Here is a 21,912-nt window from a genome sequence, read left to right on the forward strand (position 1 = left end):
ATGATATAGATATAGATATAGATATAGATATAGATATACATCTGTTTCCATATTGGGTTTCCAAGGCTATAATGCCCTATGGACAACACCACTAGAGTTCCCCTACCTCATACCAGGCTTGTTTAAGGAATCCCTGCTAATGCAGTGGTTAAGCATTTGGTTACTAATCAAAAGTTCTGTGGTTCAAATCCACCAGCTGCAGCATGACACAACAATACGGCAATCTGTTTCCAAAAAAAAGTATTTAAAGGCTTAAGAGTCCTCTGGGGCAGTGCTGCACTATTCTATAAGGTCATTATACTATAATAATCAACTAGATAGCAACAAGTTCAGGCACATTCAAAAGCATTGCACAATTTAATCCTTACAGTGGCATTGATGTGGTCAAGATTACCCCATGTAACAAGAGAAGATGCTCAAATTGGCTAAATGTCTTCCAGTGCAATGACTGAAAGTCATAAAACTACACACATCATCACACCAGGGTTACAAAATTTAGCACGTGCATTGGGAAGCATGCTTGTTATTTTGTAAGGTGATTCCTTAGCAATTACTGAACTCTCACGAGAACAGTCGATATTGCTTATCCAGTTACAGAAATAGCTTCTAATTTTGAATCACATTGACCATTTAGCAGAAAGTGATTAATTATCCTGGGTGTAACCACTTATGACTATGAAGCTGCTTAGTCAGCATTTAAGTTAGCTGTTACATTACAAGCACCTGGAGAGCGTAATTAATAACCAGGATTCTATGGGTTTAATAATATAATTTAAAAATTTGAATCATTATCTAAACTCCAAGTGTCATATTGTCTTTCTATTTTAATTACTTATTTGTAAAACCATTTGCTTGGCTAAACAGTAACATCTACCCCAAAAAAACCAAAAGTAGAAAACTGGTTCATTTAAGCACTTCCTTCATTGTATCTTGTTTTTTATTTTCCAGTACACAGTAAGTGACAAATAATGAATAACACAAAAGAGAACAGCCTCCTGATAGCTGTATCATTTACCAGGTTCTAGGTAATCAAGTGTGATCTGTAGTCAATCAGTGTTCCTTATTTAAGTCTTCATCTTGTTAAAGGATTCTATTGGTGGAGACACTGAGTAGTTTGTTGATGGCTATAGGTTCACGTATGTTGTGACAAGTATTCCAGTATTTCCTCAATTCTTCTTGCTGGTTTTCACATAGACTATCTCATATTCTTTATTTCATTTGGCCAAGTGGCAAATACAAAACACCTCCTTGGGATCTCTGGACTGGAGAAGGGGTCTAAACCTTATTACTAATGTGGTCCTCAGAGGAAACTGCTTAGAATGGTAGATCCTCAAGTCTTATTTCAGAGCCACTGAATCAGAGAGCCTGCATTTGACAAGATCCGCGGCTGATTACACTAAAGTTTGAGAAGTGAAGCCTGACATGCACCTCCAGTGTAATAGCAGCTTTGATAAGAAACTAAGTCAGACGTTTGTTATTGGTAATTAGCAGTCTTTGTCGCAGTCACTCAGCTTCCCTCAGAGATATTTCTAAGCTCCTTTCTAACCGCTTGCTAGGCAGTGTTGAAAGTGTTAAAAAATAATAATCAGATCTCACATGGTCTCTTCCCTGCAGGAGATTACAGTTTGCAGCAATAAGACTGACACATTGAAGGAAGAGTCAGAGAAAATATCTGATTTTGATTCCAAGTTATATTACACATTAGGAGCTTGCATGACTATTTTTAGGAAAAGTCGTTTTGGATAAAACAAAAGTCTCCGGAAGAAACAAATGATGGGGAATTAGGACTTAGCCAAATGCAGAGAGATGTGGAGGAAACTATTAAAAATAGGGTAAAGCCAAATTATAGGGGACCCTCATAGCCCAAATGGAGGGACCTGATACAGTTTAGGTATGATGCAATCATTTGAATTTGAATGGTTGAAGAACCATCAAAAAGAACTAGAGAAAGAAGCCTGCCTGTTGGTACTTAGTAGGACGGCTTGGGCGCTGTTGACTATTGCCACAATCTAAACTGACATCCTTGTAAGTAGAATCTATTTTTGAAATGGCAACCTAAGAAAGGGAGGGGAAGGGCTGGTTGAGACCATTTCAGGAAGTGGATCATTAGGGCTTAGGAAAGGAGCATTTATAGCTTTGAGGTCAAGAGCAAGAGCGATGGAGTTAGACGGACCCGAGCATTTGAATCCCTCATCACTGCGTACTCATGATGTAAACTGAAGACCAAGATGGGTCCTTTCTGTCTCTCATGTGTAACACGTGGTTGATGCCTACTTCCTAATCTGAGGCATTGGTGGTTGAAGGGTAGAATTTCTGTCTTTCCTGCAGGAGGCATGGGTTTGATTCCCTACCAGTTCATCTCATGTGAGGTCACTACCCCTCTGCCATGATGGCTTTCATGCTGTTAAGATTCTGAAACAAGTTCAGCAAAGCTTCCGGATTAGAGAGAAAGGCCTGTAATCTACTTCTGAAAATCAGCCAGTGAAAGCCCCCAGAATCATGGAAGTCTAGTCCACAAGCCACTACTGATGGTGCAGGTCCAGGACAGTGTCTCATTCTGCCCTTCCTGGGGTCGTGACTTGGGAACCACCACTGCTTCCTCATAGGGTTGTTGGAGCAGGGCATTAAATGGTACATGTATAGTATAAAGCACAAAGGTGCTTGGGATATAAGACATTTACAAGGTTTACTTTTTTTCTTTGCTAGTTTAGTTTTGTTTCCCCACTTGCTGTGTGTTTAGGTGCTTTTGAGACGAGTGTGACCATAACAACTCTATGAACAGCCTTGCCCTGTCTTGTGCTATCCTCATCATCTCTGACAGTGTAGAGCCCATTGCTGAAGTCACCATGTCAGTCTATCTCACTGGGGTCTTCTTCTCCTTTGCTGACTCTCTATCTCCCCAAGCATTATGTCCCTTTCCAAGGAATAGTCTCGCAAAGCTACATGTCCAAAGTATGAAAGATGAAACAACAAACAAAGTATGAAAGATGAAGCTTCACCATCTTTACCTCCAAGAAGCATTCTGGCTGCACCTTTTCCAAGACATATCTGTTTGTTCTTTTTGGAAGCCAATTCAGTACTATTCCACAGCTCAAAGGCATCAATTCTTCTATCATCTTTTTTCATTGTCCAGCTCTCTGATGCATAGTGGGTGATTGAGGAGACCATGACCTGAATCAGGCATACCTTGGTCTTCAAATTGACATCAATGCTCTTCAACATTTTGGAGAATCCTTGACAACAGATTTGTCCACTGCAGTACATCTGATTTCCTGACTGCTGGTAACAAGGGTGTTGATTGTTGATCCAAGCAAGATGAAAGTATTGACAGCTTCAACTATCATAATTTTGACTACTGATCCTGAAGTGAGAACCTTTGTTTTCTTGATGTTGAAATGCAAACCATACCCAAAGCTGTGGTCCTTGATCTTCTACAGCAAGTGTTTCATATCCTCCAATCCTGATGCCACTTTCTTAATGATATTTGCTCAACATCCAGATGGAATAGGTGTGGAGAAAGGATGCAACCCTGAAACACACCCCTCCTGATTTTAAACCATCTGGTGTTCTCTTGCTCCACTGGAACAACAGCTTCTTGAAGTAATAGATGCAGTATGAGCACAATTAAGTGTTTGGGAATTGAATGCCAAGAAATATGTAAAGAGAGCCATGAACTGCATGGCCTTCTATGAGTCAGATAGCAGGTACCTCTGTTTATTAATCTCTAAATTGGGTGGGAGAGGTGGGTTACTCATTTCTGCTCATTGCCATCAAGTTGAAACTGACTCATCACTGACTCTCCATCAGATTTTTTTGAAACTGAATTGCATGAGAAGATATTGTCCATCTTGCTACCATGGGGCAGTTGGTGGATTTGAACCAGCAGAGAGGTGCTGCCTTTGGGTGAGTGGTGCAATTCCCCATGAACTGTGCCACATAACACCTTTAGGGTCACTCATTAACTCACTTAATTTGGTAAAAAACCTTCTGTGCTAATAACCAAGCCTCTCTTAGGTTCCTAACTAGGAAAAAGGAGGAAAAAAAGAAACTTCAGTTCAAAAGAAACTTTAGCATATATAATAGATGTGCTGGTCATTTTCTGTACAGCTTACTTTGGTTCCTTGCTATTAAGTTTTTGGGATAACTTTAGAAGCCCCAACATCAATTATTTACCAGACAGGCTTAATTCTAAAAATGTATTTGGATTATTTTTACCAATTATCATGAATAATTGAAATTCATTATATGTCACTTAGCTAGGTCAAGCTTGCTGAAAATATTACACATTGTCTGTAGCAATTTAATATGAATTGTAATATCTCTTCACACTACATGAGTTAATAATGTGTGCATATTTGTTCCCACATACTAACTGTAGCTCTGCATCTCAAATTGTTTTACCTGGTTAAATGAAATCCTTGGCTGAGGAAAGTAAATTAAACATCTGTAAATCCCAGGAGCCATCACTGCAGCTACACTTCAAAGAAACACATTGTTATCCCTTCTTCATCCTCGAATCATTGAAACTACATGTATACAGTCCTTCAGAAGTTTTAATACTTACACTATAAGTTTGCAAAGGGTAATCTAATTCTAGGAAACCAAATTTCAGAAATATCTTTATACTTAAAGGGAGTTCTGGTGCAAAGTCTATAAGCAATTGTACTTCTAACCCAAAGCTTGCCTTTGTGGCAGTTCAAATCCATCAGTAGAAAGTTAATAACTCTTCTTCCATGCAGTTAACAGCCTCCAAAAACCCTCTGGATGGTCAGCTATAAGTCATTCCAAACGCAATAGTAACGAGTTTGAATTATTCTACTTAAGATAATTTTCTGACTTTAAGAAAAATTTCTCTCTCACTTTAGAATATAAGCATTTTTGAGGCATAATGAAATTCACATTAAAGTTAGTGAATATGAGAATAGTAGCTTAAAAATAAAATTTATTAGTACCCCTCATTATCAATATTTTTATTTGCATAATTGAGAAGGCTTGTTATTCCAATCTGTCTTATTTTACATATACCCCTTTCAGAAATTAGTCAACGTGATGCAGATCCAGTCCAGGGGAGTTACCAAATATTAACTACTCAAATATCACAGATTCACTGTATACACATGTTGTTGTTGTTGTTGTTGCTATGTGCCGTCGAGTCGTTTGTGATTCATAGCGACCCTATGTACAACAGCCCTAAACCGTGCTCTATCCTGTGCCAATCTCATTGCCCCTGACAAACCCATCCCGAGTATCCCAGTCACTGAATCAATCCACCTCATAGAGGGTCTTCCCCTCCTGCGCTGTCCCTCCACTCTACCCAGCATGATGTCCCTCTCCAAAGACCTGTCTCTCCTTACAACATGTCCAAAGTATGTCAGACGAAGCCCCAGAATCCTTGCCTCCAAGGAGCAGCCTTGGAGGTTTAATCCTTTCTACGATGAATCTGTTTGTTTTCTTGGCAGTCCATGGTACATTCAATACTCTTCTCCAGCACCACAGCTCAAAGGCGTCAATTCTCCTTCTATCCTCCCGAGTCATTGTCCAACTCTCTGATGCATAACAAGTGATTGCAAAAACCATGGTCTGTATCAGGCGCACCTTAGTCTCCTATGTGTATACATGTACAACCTGTATACACATAGGGAACATTTTTTAATCTTTCAGCTTTAGTTACCTAGGCAACTTTCTTATGAAGAGTCATTCAGTATACATAATCTTAAAAACACTTTTTATTTAAGAAACACTAGTATTTTTCTGCACTCCTTTAATACTCCTGCGATACCAAGGATCCTTGCCTAGCATAAAAGTGCATGTCATTGTTGAGAATTTCTTCTGATGAAATCTTTCCATCTGCATCTAAATTTATGCACAAAATATACCAATTTTCCTATTGTACAACACAAGATATTTCTTTTTGAAAGTTATGTTTGTTTAATGAAGAGCACTGGAGGCATCGTAAGAGGCTATACTCAATCCTGAAGGTAATTGGTTCAAATTCATCAGCTGCTCTGCAGGAGAAAGAAAGATAGGCAAGTTCCTTCCATCTGATTAAATTGCCTCTAGAAACCACATTAGTGTTAAGAATTTCTTCTGATAAATGTCTTCCCATCAGCATCTAAATTTGTGTACAAAATATACCACTTCTCATATTGTGCAGCAAAAGCTTGGCAGCATTATGATTGATAGTGAAGAGATTGTTAACTTTAGTTTGTTTGTCTCCATAATCAACACTCTTGGTATCAGCAGCCAGGAAATCAAAAGATGAATTACACTCGGAAAGTCTTATGTCAGGGACATCTCCAGAGTACTGTTGAGCAACAACATCAGTCTGGAGACAAGGTGTACCTGATCCAGGCCATAGTCTCAGCAATTGCCTGCTATGCATCAGAAAGCTGGACAATAACTTGGTATGATAGAAAGAGAATTGAAGCCTTTCAGCTGAGGTGCTGGAGAAGACTATTGAATATACCATGGACTGCCAGGAGAACAAACAGGTTCGACTTAGAGAGGGTGAAACCAGGCTGCTCCTTGGAAACAAGGATTTTGAGGCTTTGCCTGACATATTTTCAGCATGTTGCGAGGAGGGACCAGGCCTTGGAGAAGGACATCATGCTTGGAAGGGTGAAAGGACAGAGAAAGAGAGAAGACCATTGATGAGATGGATTGATTTAGTAACTGGGGTAATGAGAGTAGGTGTGTCAGGTACAGTAATGTTGACATAGGATAAAGCAGGGTTCAGGGCTATTATACACAAGGTCACTATGAATCACATGCTACTCACTGGCACATAACAACAAGAACAGCAACAGCAAAATATATTTATTTTTGAAAGTTATGTTTGTTTGCATAGAATTCTAGGCAAACATGAAATTCCTCTTGGAACAATGAAGATACAGGCTTTGGTGATATTGATAAAGTCTTTGGTTCAAAGATTAATTTTTTTTAGATATATGGGGTTTTCTCTAGCTGCTTTTTAAGATCCCTCCCTGCTCTGGCATCTTCCATGGCATGTACAGTGGCATAGTCTGAAAGGAGTCGTACGGCTAAACTAGAGGCATTATCTATTCTGTGGGGTCAAATCCATCAACCCTTCCTTGGGAGACAGGTGCACAATCTCTTCCCATGTGATTTTTCAGCTTTGGAATCCCAATGGAGGGTCAGCTTCAAGTCAATTGTGACTTGATAGTAGTAAGAATGGAAAATGATAAGTATGTCAATCTGTCAGGTCTTTTATTTCTCTTCCTTGCGATTCACCTTCTTGGATCCAAGGACTAGTAAGTATCTTTTAACACTTCTGAGAAATTCCAAGCTAATATTTCTTCAAATAAAACTTTTTCTCCATTCTCTAGTTTCTTCTTTTATTGAAAATACATATATAAAAGAAACAATGTAAAACCTTGGAGGAACTAATTATGTTCTCTCCAGTTCTTTTAATTTTGTTTCTTTAACCCACTATGGTTTTTCATTTAAATTATTGTCTTTTATATTTTAGAATTCTATTGGATTAGTTCTCAAACTTAGATAATCACACTCTAGAGTCTCTTGTTCCGTGCTTATACATACAGTCGTCTGTTTTGTGGTTTTAAACACATTAACTGTAGCTCTTTTATGTTTTGAGCCTGATGACTTCAGTATCTATATTTTCATTGGTTTGCTTACAAAGTTCATATACATTGTGTTTCACACTATTCTTCATTCACAATGTGTTGCACACAATCATTCTCATGCATTATGTTTTATAAAATTAATCACCATTGGACTTTGCCCCTCATTTTGCCCCTCATTGCCTGTCTTTTCGCCTGGATCCTTCCCATTTCCTTCCCCCACTCTCTCCACCCACCAACTCTGCATCCTGTGCTTTCAATCCTGCCCATCCTCAGCCCTTCCTTCCCCCCTTGAGTGGTTTAAGTATCTTTGAGAATTACTCTGATACCTATTGCTCCCATCTATCCTCGTTCATTCTAGTTTCTTTGTGTGATTAGTGATTTTATTTTTTTGTTTTGAAATGCTTATTTTCCTGTAAGTATTACTTGAGACATGGATTGACTGTGTACTCCCCCAAAGAAGATTCAATTTCTTTCTGCCAGCTATCTGGGACATCACCCAACCAGAACCAGTTTATACTTAATATTCTGTTTGAGATCTTTCAAACCATACTGGTGGTGTAAATGTGGACCCAAAGCATGCATGAAGAGCTTGCTTGTGTTTATAAGTACTGACAGTATATTTTCCCCAATGCAGTAAAATCTTAGAGCTATTTTCTTCACTTTTGTAACGGATGCTATAAAGGGTCTTAGCTTTCTCTTAAGCTATGAAAAAAAAAACCAAACAAACCAACCTTCAAGGTCTCTACAGTTTAGAAGAAACCCTCAGGGTCAAAATCTGCTCTGATGTTGACTCACCTCCCAAGTTTCCAGCTTCTCTACTTTCCTAACAAGTCATGATATGACTTCTTAGCAATCCAGCAACACATTTCAGAAGACATCCAAACTTATTTGCCTGAGATTTTAGTTATTTCGAACTATAGGTGGAAATCTTTAGATCATTATTTTGAGATCTAAATGAGTGGTTTTGACTTTGGTTAGATGTTTATCATAGTATATGTTGGTAACATTTATATGTATTCGTAATTTAATTTCTAGTTGCATCTGGTAAGACTCTGATGACTGCAATTAGCTTTAATTTTTAAATTAGTTGACATGAATATTTTGCATGCTTTTTGTCATTTGTTTTCTTCAAAAGAAAAAAAGTTACTTGGTAAGCTGTTATAGATTTAAATAAACATTACCAGCTTTTGCCTTCCTGTAAGATTTATATAACATTATAGAAAAATGCAGGGCCTTTCAGAATGTGTCAAAATTATCTTGGGCCCAGTTGGTATAAAGGGATTACCTATATTGAAAAGAAACGTTTGAATTATGATACAAAGAAAAAAAGGGATAGTAAATTATATCCTTGGAGAAAATCATTCATTCCAGAGAGAACTGACTCTTCACAACATTTTAAGAAGATTAAAATATACTAGAGTATATTGTATCAATATACAATTTTAAAAACCTTTAAAATTACTAATTTCTTTGTCTAATAAAAGGGTTTTTTTAAATAACGCAAGTGATCACCACTCTAGAAACATCTGTTTTCACAGGACACATTCTCTTAAAATACCTGCATGCACAACGGCAGTCATTAAAGCCTCAGTGAGCCCAGCCTTGGAGAGCCCAGCCCTGTGCCCTGATTTCTTGTGGCCTCTCTTTTTTCCAGTACGTGCGTGTGTCTTTTGATACGAAGCCTGATCTCCTCCTACACCTGATGACCAAGGAATGGCAACTGGAGCTTCCCAAGCTGCTCATCTCTGTCCACGGGGGCCTGCAGAACTTCGAACTCCAGCCAAAACTCAAGCAAGTCTTTGGGAAAGGTCTCATCAAAGCTGCTATGACCACTGGAGCATGGATATTCACTGGAGGGGTTAACACAGGTAAATTGGAAGTAGTGTTGAGAAAGGCAGCACGTTGTGGTTAGGTGCCATGGAGCTGGCTACAACTCAGAGGGACCCTGTGAGCAATAGCTCTGAACCTTGCTCCAACCTGCACTGTCCTTATGATCTCTGCTATGTTCAAACCCGTGGTGATAATCGTTATACATCTATCTTGATGGGGGCCTTTCTCTCTTTTCTTACCCTCTACATTTCCTGGCATGAAAGGCAGCATAAATCACAAGAAAGCTGTGACTAAGATTGTTTTCTCCTATGGATAAAGGTCTTTAGAATCCTTTCCTCATCCCCTACATATGAGTTTATACTCACTGATTCTCTCTCCTTCCTTTACCTAAATGATAGGTATACAATTGATTCCTAATAGAGAAAAATGACTTAAACCTGCATATCAAGTAAGGATGCTTAACAGTTACCTATACCGAATGTGTGAACATTTGACCAGTGGACTTTTATGAGCTGTTTTCAATAGCCCAAGATGCCATGTTTGCATTCAGTAGGGTTTTTCTGTTTGTTTTGTTGGATTTCTTTCAGTCATTCATACACATTTTATTACATTGGCTAAATTGATCCATGCCATTTATTACAGCACATCAAATCCTCACTATAATTTGCCTTTTCCCTCAACCTGATCTCTTCTCCATCATCCCTACAATCTCATCCCTCTCAGTTCTCCATGATTCTTTCTATTTATTCTTTCAGTGTGTTTCTTATGCAGCACCTATGCTTTAAGTGAAGTTTCTGCCTTTGCTTTTTAAGCAGTTTTGCATTTGGTGACAACCTATTTTAGCTTTTTTTTAAAAAAAAAAAAGAAAATCATTTCTATAATTATGATAGTAAAATACAAGGAATTATGTGTCCTGTATTTAAAGGATTTCTCTCATTCTTGCACCAATACAAAACGTGCACTACTATGAATTTTAGTCTTATTTTTTACATGCCCATGACACAGCAACGCTGTCAAATCAATTTTTACAAACCCACTCAGAGTTAAGTACTCATCTGCCGAGCATTAATAATGTGCAACAGATAATATAATGGATGACTGTAAATTTTTTTTTACGTATTTCCTGAGCCTGAGTCAAAACTCTCCATTGGAAGCACAAAAATATTGGCACCATCAGTCAATCCTAGTCTGCTGCAGAGCTCAGTCCATTTGAATGTAGTCTGGACCAACTAGAAATTTTTATAATTCAGTTACAATTTCAATGAACAATATCTTTTTTAAAAAATTTTGGATGATATTTAAGTGAGATGGAAACTAAGAATGCTCCTAAATACTTAGAATTTGGAACAGTCAGCACACAGTGACATAAACATTTTAGCAGTGAATTCTGCAGGCTGCATAAGCCCACTGTTGTTAAGTGAAATCCTAATTTGTTCCATAAGTGACATGATCTTAGAAGAACTTACTCAATCATCTCTTTACTGTTTATTTTGCAGTAATCTGATACCTACAGAGTCGTTTTAATTATAGGTCAGGTTTGAGGATCAAAATTGCACTCAGCTAGAATTATTTGCCTGTGAGTGCCCAGTGTACTGCTTTCCTGTATGTATAAGGTGTGCATTGTGTATAGACCAATGCAAATGGTGTGAGAGGCTCAAAAGAAACTCATGTTGATACTGTCGTTCTGGAAAGAGCATGTCTCTGCCTCACTCTAGGATTACTGTTCAGTTCAAAGCACCAAGTGAAGTATTAAATGTTGGGAGGCATGGGACACGTAAGAGACAATGGGGCAAAGAATTAAGAAAAATGGAAGAATCATTCTTGAAGTTAAATTTATTTTCCAAGGTTAACCCTAAAAAGAACTTTACAAAATAATAGCAAAAGAAGTTAAGTTGTTCATAAATTTGATTTTGGTATTTATTTACCAACATTTTCATTTGGAAAATCCATAACAAAACCAGAAATTGAAATGAATATTCTTTTAAGTCTCCAAGGATAGGTCAATGTGGGCCAACTGCCTTATTTTTTTATTTGATTTTTAAAGGAGAATCTTTCCCTTTTACCTTATGGATATTTTAGAATTGAACAATTTACTACGAGTCCTCCCTCATGATTCAGTTGCTAGGTGTGTGGCTAGTTGAGAACAAAGTTTCTGAGCCTTTACTCTGTGCCTGCTCCAGAGGTCACAGAGATGACCTTTTAACTTCCCCAACAAGGGCTTTTCCTGTCACATTGTTATAAATCATGACAGAAGTTAGGAGGTGACATACTGACATTTCCAATACATATGTAATTCTACTCAAATAAAAAGTAAATCAAATCAGCTTTTATATGGGAGATGAAACTGGATGTGATTTTTCTTGATAAATCCCATTTTAATAAGAGGATATATTTTATAGCTATTTTGTAAGAAATACTCATTTAAAACAGAGATTAAAAGACTAGAAAATTTTCTCTTTCTAAAGTTGTTTTCCGTGGAAAATAAGAAGTGAGTTTCCTACTTTCTTACAAATGGAATTTTCTGACTTAACAAAATGACAGGGAAATCTATGATAACAAAGGAGGAAGACAATTTGGATGATGAAAATTAAAAGTCTGCATTTATATTATCTTAATATTAATTTTCCATAGAGTATGTAAATATATTCTTTACAAATAATCTTTCCACACTGTGTATTAATAAATAGAAAGATGGAGTTAAGGTTAACAAAACTGAGTAAAATAACTAGTCAAATGATCTTAGCTCATACACAAACTATCGGCTGCTAGCCAAAGGGTGCAGAGTTTAAACCCAAGCCACTCCTCAAGAGAAAGATGAGCTAGTCTGCTCCTTCTAAGCTTTACAGCCTCAGAGAGTCAATAGAGGGTCACCATGAATTGGAATTGACTCAACAACAGTGAATCCATCCTGTTTTAATTTCTTAAAAAATGACGTTATATACAGAATACGGTGAAGGTCTTAGTTTTTGATCATACTAACATATCATTGTGTTTTATAATACAAGAAAAGTTTCTTTTAAGTTTAAATAATTGCACTTATTCTTTTCATATAAACTTGATGTTTAGGAATATGATTTAGAATTAGAAATATATTGCTTATATACTGCTAGATTCTAGATCAGGCGGCTACATCTAGGATAACTGCATTAAGTTTATCTTCTCTTCTAAATATAAGTTCTCTATGTGCAAATGGAGAACATATATAAACAACATATGAGCAAGAGCCTATGGTGATGAAAGAAGAAGTTCAGGCTGCTTTGAAGGAAATGGCAAAAAAATAAAGCTCCAGGACTAGATGGTATACCAATTGACATACTTCAGTTAACAGATGCTGCCATGGACGTGCTCACCAAATTGTGCCAAGAAATCTGGAGAACGACCACTTGGCCAACTGACTGGAAGAGATCGATATTTGTTCCTATCCCAAAGAAAGGCGACCCAACAGAATGTGGAAACTACAGAACAATATCATTGATTTCACATGCAAGCAAGATTTTACTGAAGATTATCCAAAAACGACTGGAACAGTACATCAACAGAGAACTACCAGAAGTCCAGGCTGGGTTTAGAAGGGGTCGTGGTACTAGAGATATTGTAGCTGATGTTAGATGGATCATGGCTGAAAGCAGGGAATACCAGAGGAATGTCTGTCTGTGTTTCATTGACTATGCAAAGGCATTTGACTGTGTAGATCATAACAAATTATGGCTGACTCTGAGAAGAATGGGAATCCCAGAACACTTGATCATTCTAATGCGAAACTTATACTTGGACCAGGAGGCAGTCATCAGAACAGAGCAAGGGAACACTGCATGGTTCAAAATTGGGAAGGGCGTATGCCAGGGATGCATCCTATCTCCATACCTTTTCAACCTATATGCAGAACAGATTATCCGGGAGCCTGGGCTCTATGAGGAGAAATGTGGGGTCAAGATTGGTGGACAATTTATCAACAATCTGCGTTATGCGGATGACACAACCCTGCTTGCTGAAACTGAAGAGGACCTGAAGCACCTGCTGCAGAGTGTCAAGGACTGCAGCCTACAATATGGATTGAGGCTCAATGTCAAGAAGACAAAGATTCTCACCACTGAACCAATTGGCAACATCAGGATGGACGGTGAAGAGATAGAGATTGTACACAGCTTTAGTTTGCTTGGCTCCATAGTCAACAGTCTTGGCACCAGCAGCCAGGAAATTAAAAGGCACATTGCCATGGGAAAGTCTGCTGTTAGGGACCTCTCCAAAGTGCTGAAGAGCAATGGTGTCTCTCTGGAGACTAAGGTGCGTCTTATACAGGCCATGGTCTTCGCAATCACCTGTTATGCATCAGAGAGTTGGACAATGACCAAGGAGGATAGAAGGAGAATTGATGCCTTTGAGCTGTGGTGCTGGAGAAGAGTATTGAGAATATCATGGACTGCTAGGAAAACAGATTTGTCCTGGAAAGGGTTAAACCGGGTGGCTCCTTGGAGGCAAGGATTCTGAGGCTCCGTCTAACATACTTTGGACATGTTGTGAGGAGAGACCGGTCCTTGGAAAGGAACATCATGCTTGGGAGGGTGGAGGGACAGCGTAGGAGAGGAAGACCCTCTGTGAGGTGGATTGATTCAGTGACTGGGTTAATTGGGATGGGAGCGTCAGAGACAGTGCGATTGGCACAGGACAGAGCGGAGTTTAGGGCTGTTGTACATAGGATCGCTATAAGTCACAAGCGACTTGACGGCACATAACAACAAACAACATATGTAAATATCTCAGTTTTTTACATTAAATGCATTTAACCCTCAGAGCAGTTACAGTAATTTTGCTAAACTCGATTTCTCATTGCTTTTGAATAGGAAGCTACTCATAGCTCACGCTCCATTGGTCCACGAGGCTGTCAGTCACGTGGGAGGCCAGGACCCAGCTTTCTCCCACAGAGGAGCTGAGTGGAATACAGGGTAGCGCCAGAGAGGAATGGCCTTTGGCTTAACAGTGTAACTCGCTATGCCACGAGAGCTCCCTAACTTCTTTAAAAAAGAAGATTAAGACTTCTGGTTTTTTTGTTGTTGTTTTTTTCCTTTTAGGTGTCATTCGTCATGTTGGAGATGCCTTGAAGGACCATGCATCAAAGTCTCGGGGGAAGATATGCACCATTGGCATCGCCCCCTGGGGAATTGTGGAGAACCAGGAGGATCTGATTGGGAGAGATGTAAGTCTGTCACAGGATGTCCTTCTAGGGGACTTTTCTAACAGATGAGATATCTAAAGAGTCAAACACAATTCATACTCAAAATATGTATATTCCAAAGCCCGATGTAATAATTAAAACAATCACAATTCAAACCCATCCAGAAGTGCTTTGGAAGCAGAAAGGCCTCGTAATCTATTTCCAAAAATCAGCTATTGATAATTCTATGGAGTATTCTGCTCTGACACACAGGGATCACCAGGAGTCAAAAGTAGTTGGATAACACCCGTTTGACTGATTTTAGTTGCTGCCTTCCAAAGTGAAACTCAGATAAGGAGTATTTTAGTGACAGACAATCGGTTTTTTCAAATCTATTACCAATTTCATGTAGATTCTTAAGATTCTTCCCACTTTTCTATCCATTGTATCTTCCTTATTCACAGAGCTCTGGTGGCCTAGTGGTAAGGAGCTGTGCTCCCAACTCAAAGGCAGGCAATTTGAATCCACTAGCTGCTCCATTGGAGTGTGGACAATCTCCTCCTTGTGATTTATTGTCTCTGAAAACCTGCTGGAGGGTCAGCTATGGGTTGCTTCCAACTAAATGGTACAAAATAGCAATAACAGTTCATGGAATACCCAGTTGTAAGTGCTGACAGAATTTAGAAAATGTTGACTTCCCAATCAAGAATGATAGTGACCCTAGCATAGAGAATAGAAAAATAAGGCAGTAAAATATGCACAAATGTAGAAGGCTTAAAAAAAATAAAATAAAGATTCAAAAGAATCAAGAGAAGAAGCAGACACTACGTAGGGAAAAAAATGAAATTACTAGGAAACACAATTTGGATGTGGGTTGTTTTTGTTGTTGTTGTTTGTTTTTAATTTTTCATCTAATCATTGAGCAAATCTACTAAATTTACATCATCCTGGTATCTTCTTCATCAAATTCCAGACACTTGAATAGCAGTAAATTTTTTTCCCTCTTTGTGTGATAATGGAGTTTTTCAAGTTATAAGTTATTTGGAACATAGTTGCTGTTTACTGTTCCAATGTGATAGATTGAAAAATTATCTGATGGTAGGTTTCCATTTTTTAAAAAAGTCTTTTACTCAAGTGCTGACAGTTCTTGTGGAAAATCTTCAAAAACTTTACAAAGAAGTAATATTTTCCTATAAACTTCTTAACTAAATATTTTTAGTAAGTTTAATTCAGAATATTCTACTTTTCCCCTTCCGTTTTATATACAAAAATGAACATGTATTAATATAAACTTTAAGCCTATTAGCATCATATGATCATATTGTTGTTGTATCATAATCATGTATGAGGGGGAAAAAATAAAAATGTATTATTTGGGAACCTTACTGGCATAGTCAACAGGGAGTTGTGTTGTTAACCAAAGGAGAACCTCTCTCCGTGGTCAAATCCACCAGTGTATCCAAGGAAGAAAAATGGACAGCTTCCTCTTCTGTGATTTACAGCCTCTGAAGACTCACTGGAGGGTCAGTTATTAATTGGTTTTCAATCCATGGCAACAAGCGAGTTAAGAATGTATTACTAAAAATTTTTACCCCTTTAAAATCCTATCAGAATGTAATAATTTTGGGGTAAAAATATAATTCCTTATCAAGTTTATGTGTTTATCACAGAAAAATGTCGAGGTTATGGAAATAAATGTCAAAGGGAATTTAGGAAATTTACTAGCGATAAATATAAATCTAATCATAATATAAAAACACATTTCTTATGCTTGGCATACTAAAGTATTTTTTTTTAAATAGAGATCACTTTTTATCTGTGGTGCTGGTTTTCAGACAGGTTTTGTTAGAGGCTGAATAAGTGTTATTAAAATTGTTTGGTTTGTTTTAGTAGAAGCAGTAGCTGTCATTTATCTTGGAACTTGAATGCCTCGTGTAAAGGAGAATTGGTGGTGGTGGTTACTGTGGCATGTGCTCTGGTTCACGGTGACGTTATGTCCAACACAATGCTGCACCAGCCTGACTGTGTGTCTTCATTTTTATTGGCATGCTCACGTCCATTGTTGTAGTCACAGTGTATTTTTATTACTATATGTCAGAGTGAATACAACTCATAGCTACCCTGTCAAAAACAGATGTGAACCCTGTCCTATCCTGTGCCAACCTCACAATCTCTGACACACTCGAGCCCTTTGGTACAGTCATGGAGTCAGTCTACTTTGTTGAGGGTCTTACTCTCTTTCACTGACCCTCCACCTTTCCAAGCCTGATGTCTTTCTGCAAGGAATGCCTCTGGTGACCGATTGGTAAGATGCTGTTCTGTAATCCCGAGGCAGTTTGAACCCACCAGCTGCTCTGTGGGAGAAGTATTGACAATTGTCTTCATTGTCTCCAAATGTCTAAATGTGCCATTAACTGCCTTGCAGGGTCAGCTATGGTTGGTTCCAACTTGATGCCACATAACAACAGCAACATGCCCAAAGTAGGTGTGACGAAGCTTCCGCTTTCTTGCTTCCAAGGAGCAATCTGGCTTCACCTTCTCCAAGACATATCTACTTCTTTTCACAATCAATGAGATATTCAGCACTCTCCTCCAACACCACAACTAAAAAGTATCAATTTATCTTCTGTCATCCTTATTTACTGTCCAGATCTCGGATGCATAGCTAGTAGTCAGAAAGACTATGGCCTGAATCAGACGCACCTTAGTCCTCAAACTGACATCTCCTCAGTAATTTAGCAAGGTCTCTAACTGCAGATTTTCCCAGTGAAAGTTGTCTCCGTGTTTCCTGACTGCTTGAACCAAGGGTGTTAATTGTGGACCCAAACAAGATGAAGCTGTTGACAGTTTCAATCTCCTTTCCATCCATTATGACCACTGCCAGTAGTAAGAATCTTTGCTTTCTTGATATTGAGACACAATCTATACTGAAGGCTGCATGAATCCATATTGAAGGTTGCGCCTTAGATGAATACTTTTAAGACCCTCTTCACTACACACAAAGAAGCCCATAGATTATTATCTTTGTAGACCAGTTGAGCTTTCACAGACCTATGACCAAGGGTCAAGATCTTAAGGCCCCAGGACTACCAAATCCCTCCTTTAGAGTGTTTGGATAGGATTAATAAATTCCCCTAACTTTGGCCCCTGTTTTCTTTGCTATATGCATAAATATATTTGCAACATATACTAACATGATTTTGAATTAGAGAAGCTAAGAATAAAAAATCTTGGAAGTGCAGCCAGAAGGCACTTTAGATATGAAGATGATGGGACTTCATCCTACCTTATTTAGGTATAATAAATAAGAAGCTAATCCCTGAAGAAGGATGTCATGATTGGTAAACAGAGGGTCTTTGAAAAAGAGGAATCCCCTCAAATAGACACAATGGCTGCAGCAATGGGCTTCTTTGTAACAGATTGTAATAATGGTGTAGGATCAGTCATTGTTTTATTCTGTTTTATACAGTGTTACTGCAACTCAAACGTGACTGAATGGCATGTAACAATAGTTCACAACAACATCAATAATCTCATTTTTGAACTATTCTTTTAGCTAAGCATCTGAATGCAAAACTATTTCTTTATGTATCAATTCAAGGTGGGAGATGATAAGGGGGTGTGTGGAGAGGGGAGAAATGACAGCATGATAAACCTTTTTTTTCTTCTTTTAAAAGATACATTATCTTTCCAGCTGAGTGGTAAGACTAGGTTTGCTGTTTTAAATTTAAATATCATCAACTCTATTTAATCAAATTCTTCTTGATTGATAGCTCAAATCAACAAGATTTTGGTGAAGGATTATTAGGCTGTGAATACTGAGAATACTGAAATGGTAGTAACTTTTTGTCCTGTCACTTAACATGAAAACATACAATGCTTCAGTTGAGGCTAACCACACTCTATTACTTACCCATATAATTCCTTCTTCCTTCCCACTATTATAACCCATGACCTTATGCTTTCATCAAACTTTAAGACTCGCACACAAGACATCTCCCTGACTAAAACAAAAGATAAACCCACTGCCCTTGAGGTGATTCAGAGGACTTGTGGCTCCTGCTGGGTTTCTGATGTTGTAAATCTTCACCTGAGAAGACTGTCTTTCTCTCTCCTATGGAGTGGCTGGGAAATCTGAACCACCAGCTATTCAGTTAACAGCCTGACAGGTTATGCACTACACCACCAAGGTTTCTTTTTCCTGACTAATTCTCTTCGTAACGCCACATCCCTGACTGTAGTTCTCCTACAACTTTCTTCTTCTCTAGCTTTACTAATAACTGCTCCAAAACAGAGATAGATAGGTTTTGAATGCTTGTCGAGCTGACTCCTAATGTAGTTTCTTTTGCACAAACATGAAGGAATGACAAGAACCTTAAACGCTGAAAGACTCTGTCTCTTCATCTGTGCTTGGACTGTTCTCTAAGTGACCTGTTTACCTTCATATGACTGCAACAAGTATAATCCTAATCAAACCCAAACCCAGACTCATTGCCACGAGTCGTACCAACCCTGTCGGACAGCGGAGAGCTATCCTGGAGGGTTCCCAAGGCCATATACCTTTACAGAGACACACTGCATCAGCTTTCTCCCACAGGTGACATTTTAGTTAACAGCTCAACACTTAACCTGCTGTACTACCAGGACTCTTCTAATCAGAATATTGTTGTTGTTAGGCGTCATCAAGTGAACTCCAACTCATAGCAACTGTATGAGCCCTATGGATCTTGTCCTATTGTGCACCATCCTCACCATGTCTGATAAGCCCAAGCCCATTGCTACAGTCACTGCGTCAACCCCTCTGGAGAATCTTCCTTTCCTCCTCCGACCCTCCATCTTTACAAGTATGATGCCTTTTTCCACGTACTGACCCCTCCCGACAACATACTCAAAATTCGTGAGACCAATTTCCACCATCACTTTTTGAATCCTCATTTTGAGGTATGTATTTTAGCCATTTTATAGATAAGCAAACTAGGACCCAGGATTAAAACTCAGATTCAACTTTCTCAAATGCTCATATTATTAACTACTAAAATAACAAATAAGCTAAGTAAAAGAAAAGGTTGAATGGCATGATGTTCTTTTTGTTAGGTAAGATAAAGCAAATATGCTTGTAAATTGAACTGAAAACTAGTCTCAATGAGTATCCTTTTGTGTGAGACTCTGTTTTGTATCTCTAGAGAATCTATTGTGATAGATAATTATGAAGAGATTACCCATGTAAAGTCAAGAAATGATTTCCAACGGATCATAGTATTCATATTCATACCCTTTAGACTAAAATTCCTTCTTTACAAAATAATCTGACCACAGTTACTGTAGGTAATTGGGCATTTTCAAAAACTTTTATATTTTGTCTCTTCCTGAATCTAGATTAATAAAACACATGCCAGATTAAAAATCTAGCCATGATCACAAGAAAAAGCACTTCTCATGATCACTTGAAGATGAAAACTGTGTTTGGGTAAATTTACAAAGCATTCTCTATGTGGTTATTAAATTAGCTCCAGATCTATGGTATCATCTATTTTGTAAATGACAGATTTATTCTCAGAATTTTATAAACTTAACAGAGATTTCTTATATCTAATTAGAATTATTTCTTTGATGTCATCTTTATGTCTCTGGCCAAGAAAAATCAAGTTTAATATCACAATTGTTTGCTAATTCTGGTATAGTTATCAAGTTGGCACATTTTCTCCTTTTTCCCTGAAGCAAGCTAAATACACTTCATATTTTAAATGCAGAACAGTTCCTGATCATTGTCCTTGCATGCATGGGCCATTTAGCTTCCATGATTAAGTCAGATGAGATGTAGTTTAGAGTTGTGAGAGGAAAAAAATAAGAGACAAGGAGGCCCATCCACTTCTGTTACATTATCCAGACCGAGTTAGTGCTGCCTGAGCCTGGGCCACACTCATGCTCTCAGCTACCCGCTGAGACATCTGTCTCATTAACTTACACAGGAAATGCAGTTCTGGTGAAGCAAATGCTGGATTTGGATCAGGACATGTTGATTTTAAGGTTCCTTTGAGATATTCATGTGAAAATGTCCAGCTGACCAGTAAACTTAGGAGTCTGAAAGTTGGGAGTGAGATCTAGGTTGCAGACTCAGATGTGGAATGTGTTTGTATGGAGTCATCGCAGAAAACTGTGAGTGTTACAGGGGGTGTACACACACTCAGTTTGGCAGTTCACGTCCACCCAGAGGATCCTTTAGTGAAAATCCTCATAATCTACTTCCAAAAACACCAGCTGTGGGAAGCCCTATGGGAAACAATTCTCCTCTACCACACTTGAGGATTCCATGAGTCACGATCTCCACAATGGCAACTTGTACTAGACTCTTGGGACAGGGACTAGAGTGAAGCGATGCATGGAGAGGGTTGGGAGCAGGAAGTGGGAAGAGTTTTAGCATAAAGGCTTACCACTGATCTCTGCAACAATATTGTTGTTGTTATTAAATGCCATCGAGTTGCAGGCAACTCATAGCAACCCTATGAACCAAGCCCTGGACACCTCCTGTAAAACTTTCGTCCTTTCTCCAGGTTCATAGGGTTTCCAGAGGCAAGCTACTGTGGAAGTGGATGCCATTCCCGCTTCCAAGCTTGTTTTAATCAGGGAGCTCCACCAAACACTGTTCACCATGGGTAACAGTATTTGGCTTCACAGCAACCACAAGTTACCTCTGAACAGCAAGTGAACCTACCAGGGTTACACGACCAAGAAGAATGTATTCACCAAAAACACTTAAAGGCAGGCCCGAGGGCCGTGGGGTAGAGTCACCCGCCTTTGGCTTGGGAGCACGGCTCTCTGTCTACCCGCGCTCTCTTTCTCTATGCAACAATAGTAATGAAAATAACAGTAATAATATCACCCAACACTTTCATAAAGCATACAAAGGACATTTACATCTAGAAATGTCACAAGGTACTTAGAAGTTGTTATGCTGAATAGAATGTGTTGTCAGGAGGGGCCAGTCCTTGAAAGCAGACATTACACTGGGAAAGGTGGAGGGTCAGAGAAAGAAAGGATGAGCCTCAGCAAACGGGATCAATATAGTGACCATGACAATGGGATTGGGCGTGTTGGAGATCTGAGAGATGGCCCAGCATAGGGCAAGGCTGATAGGATGGTTATGAGTCGTAGTTGACTGGATAGCCCATCACAACAACTCTCATTGTCCCCATTTTACCAAAGGTGAAACTAACCACAGAGTGATCAGTACTTTCCCAATACTTCATGACTAGTAATGGATGAGCTGGAATTGAAACTGAAGCCATCCAGCTCCCGAAATCATTGTGCTTGTTGTTATGTGCTGTC

General features: G+C 38.6%; 1 protein-coding gene across 16 annotated transcripts in view; it reads left to right on the forward strand.

Moving 5' to 3' along the window:
- The window catches only part of TRPM3 (transient receptor potential cation channel, subfamily M, member 3), a 790,873-nt gene that overhangs the window by 381,085 nt on the left and 387,876 nt on the right, over nt 1-21,912 (forward strand). For all 16 annotated transcript variants that reach the window (XM_006894402.1, XM_006894401.1, XM_006894387.1 and 13 more), the window contains exons 4-5: nt 9,259-9,472; nt 14,504-14,628. In XM_006894402.1, coding sequence (XP_006894464.1) covers nt 9,259-9,472; nt 14,504-14,628 — 339 coding nt within the window. The remainder of the gene's footprint in view (nt 1-9,258; nt 9,473-14,503; nt 14,629-21,912) is intronic.

Source organism: Elephantulus edwardii, unplaced genomic scaffold (genome assembly GCF_000299155.1).
Source record: "Elephantulus edwardii isolate Elephantulus edwardi_28Jun2011 unplaced genomic scaffold, EleEdw1.0 scaffold00141, whole genome shotgun sequence".
NCBI classification, from domain to species: Eukaryota; Metazoa; Chordata; class Mammalia; order Macroscelidea; family Macroscelididae; genus Elephantulus; species Elephantulus edwardii.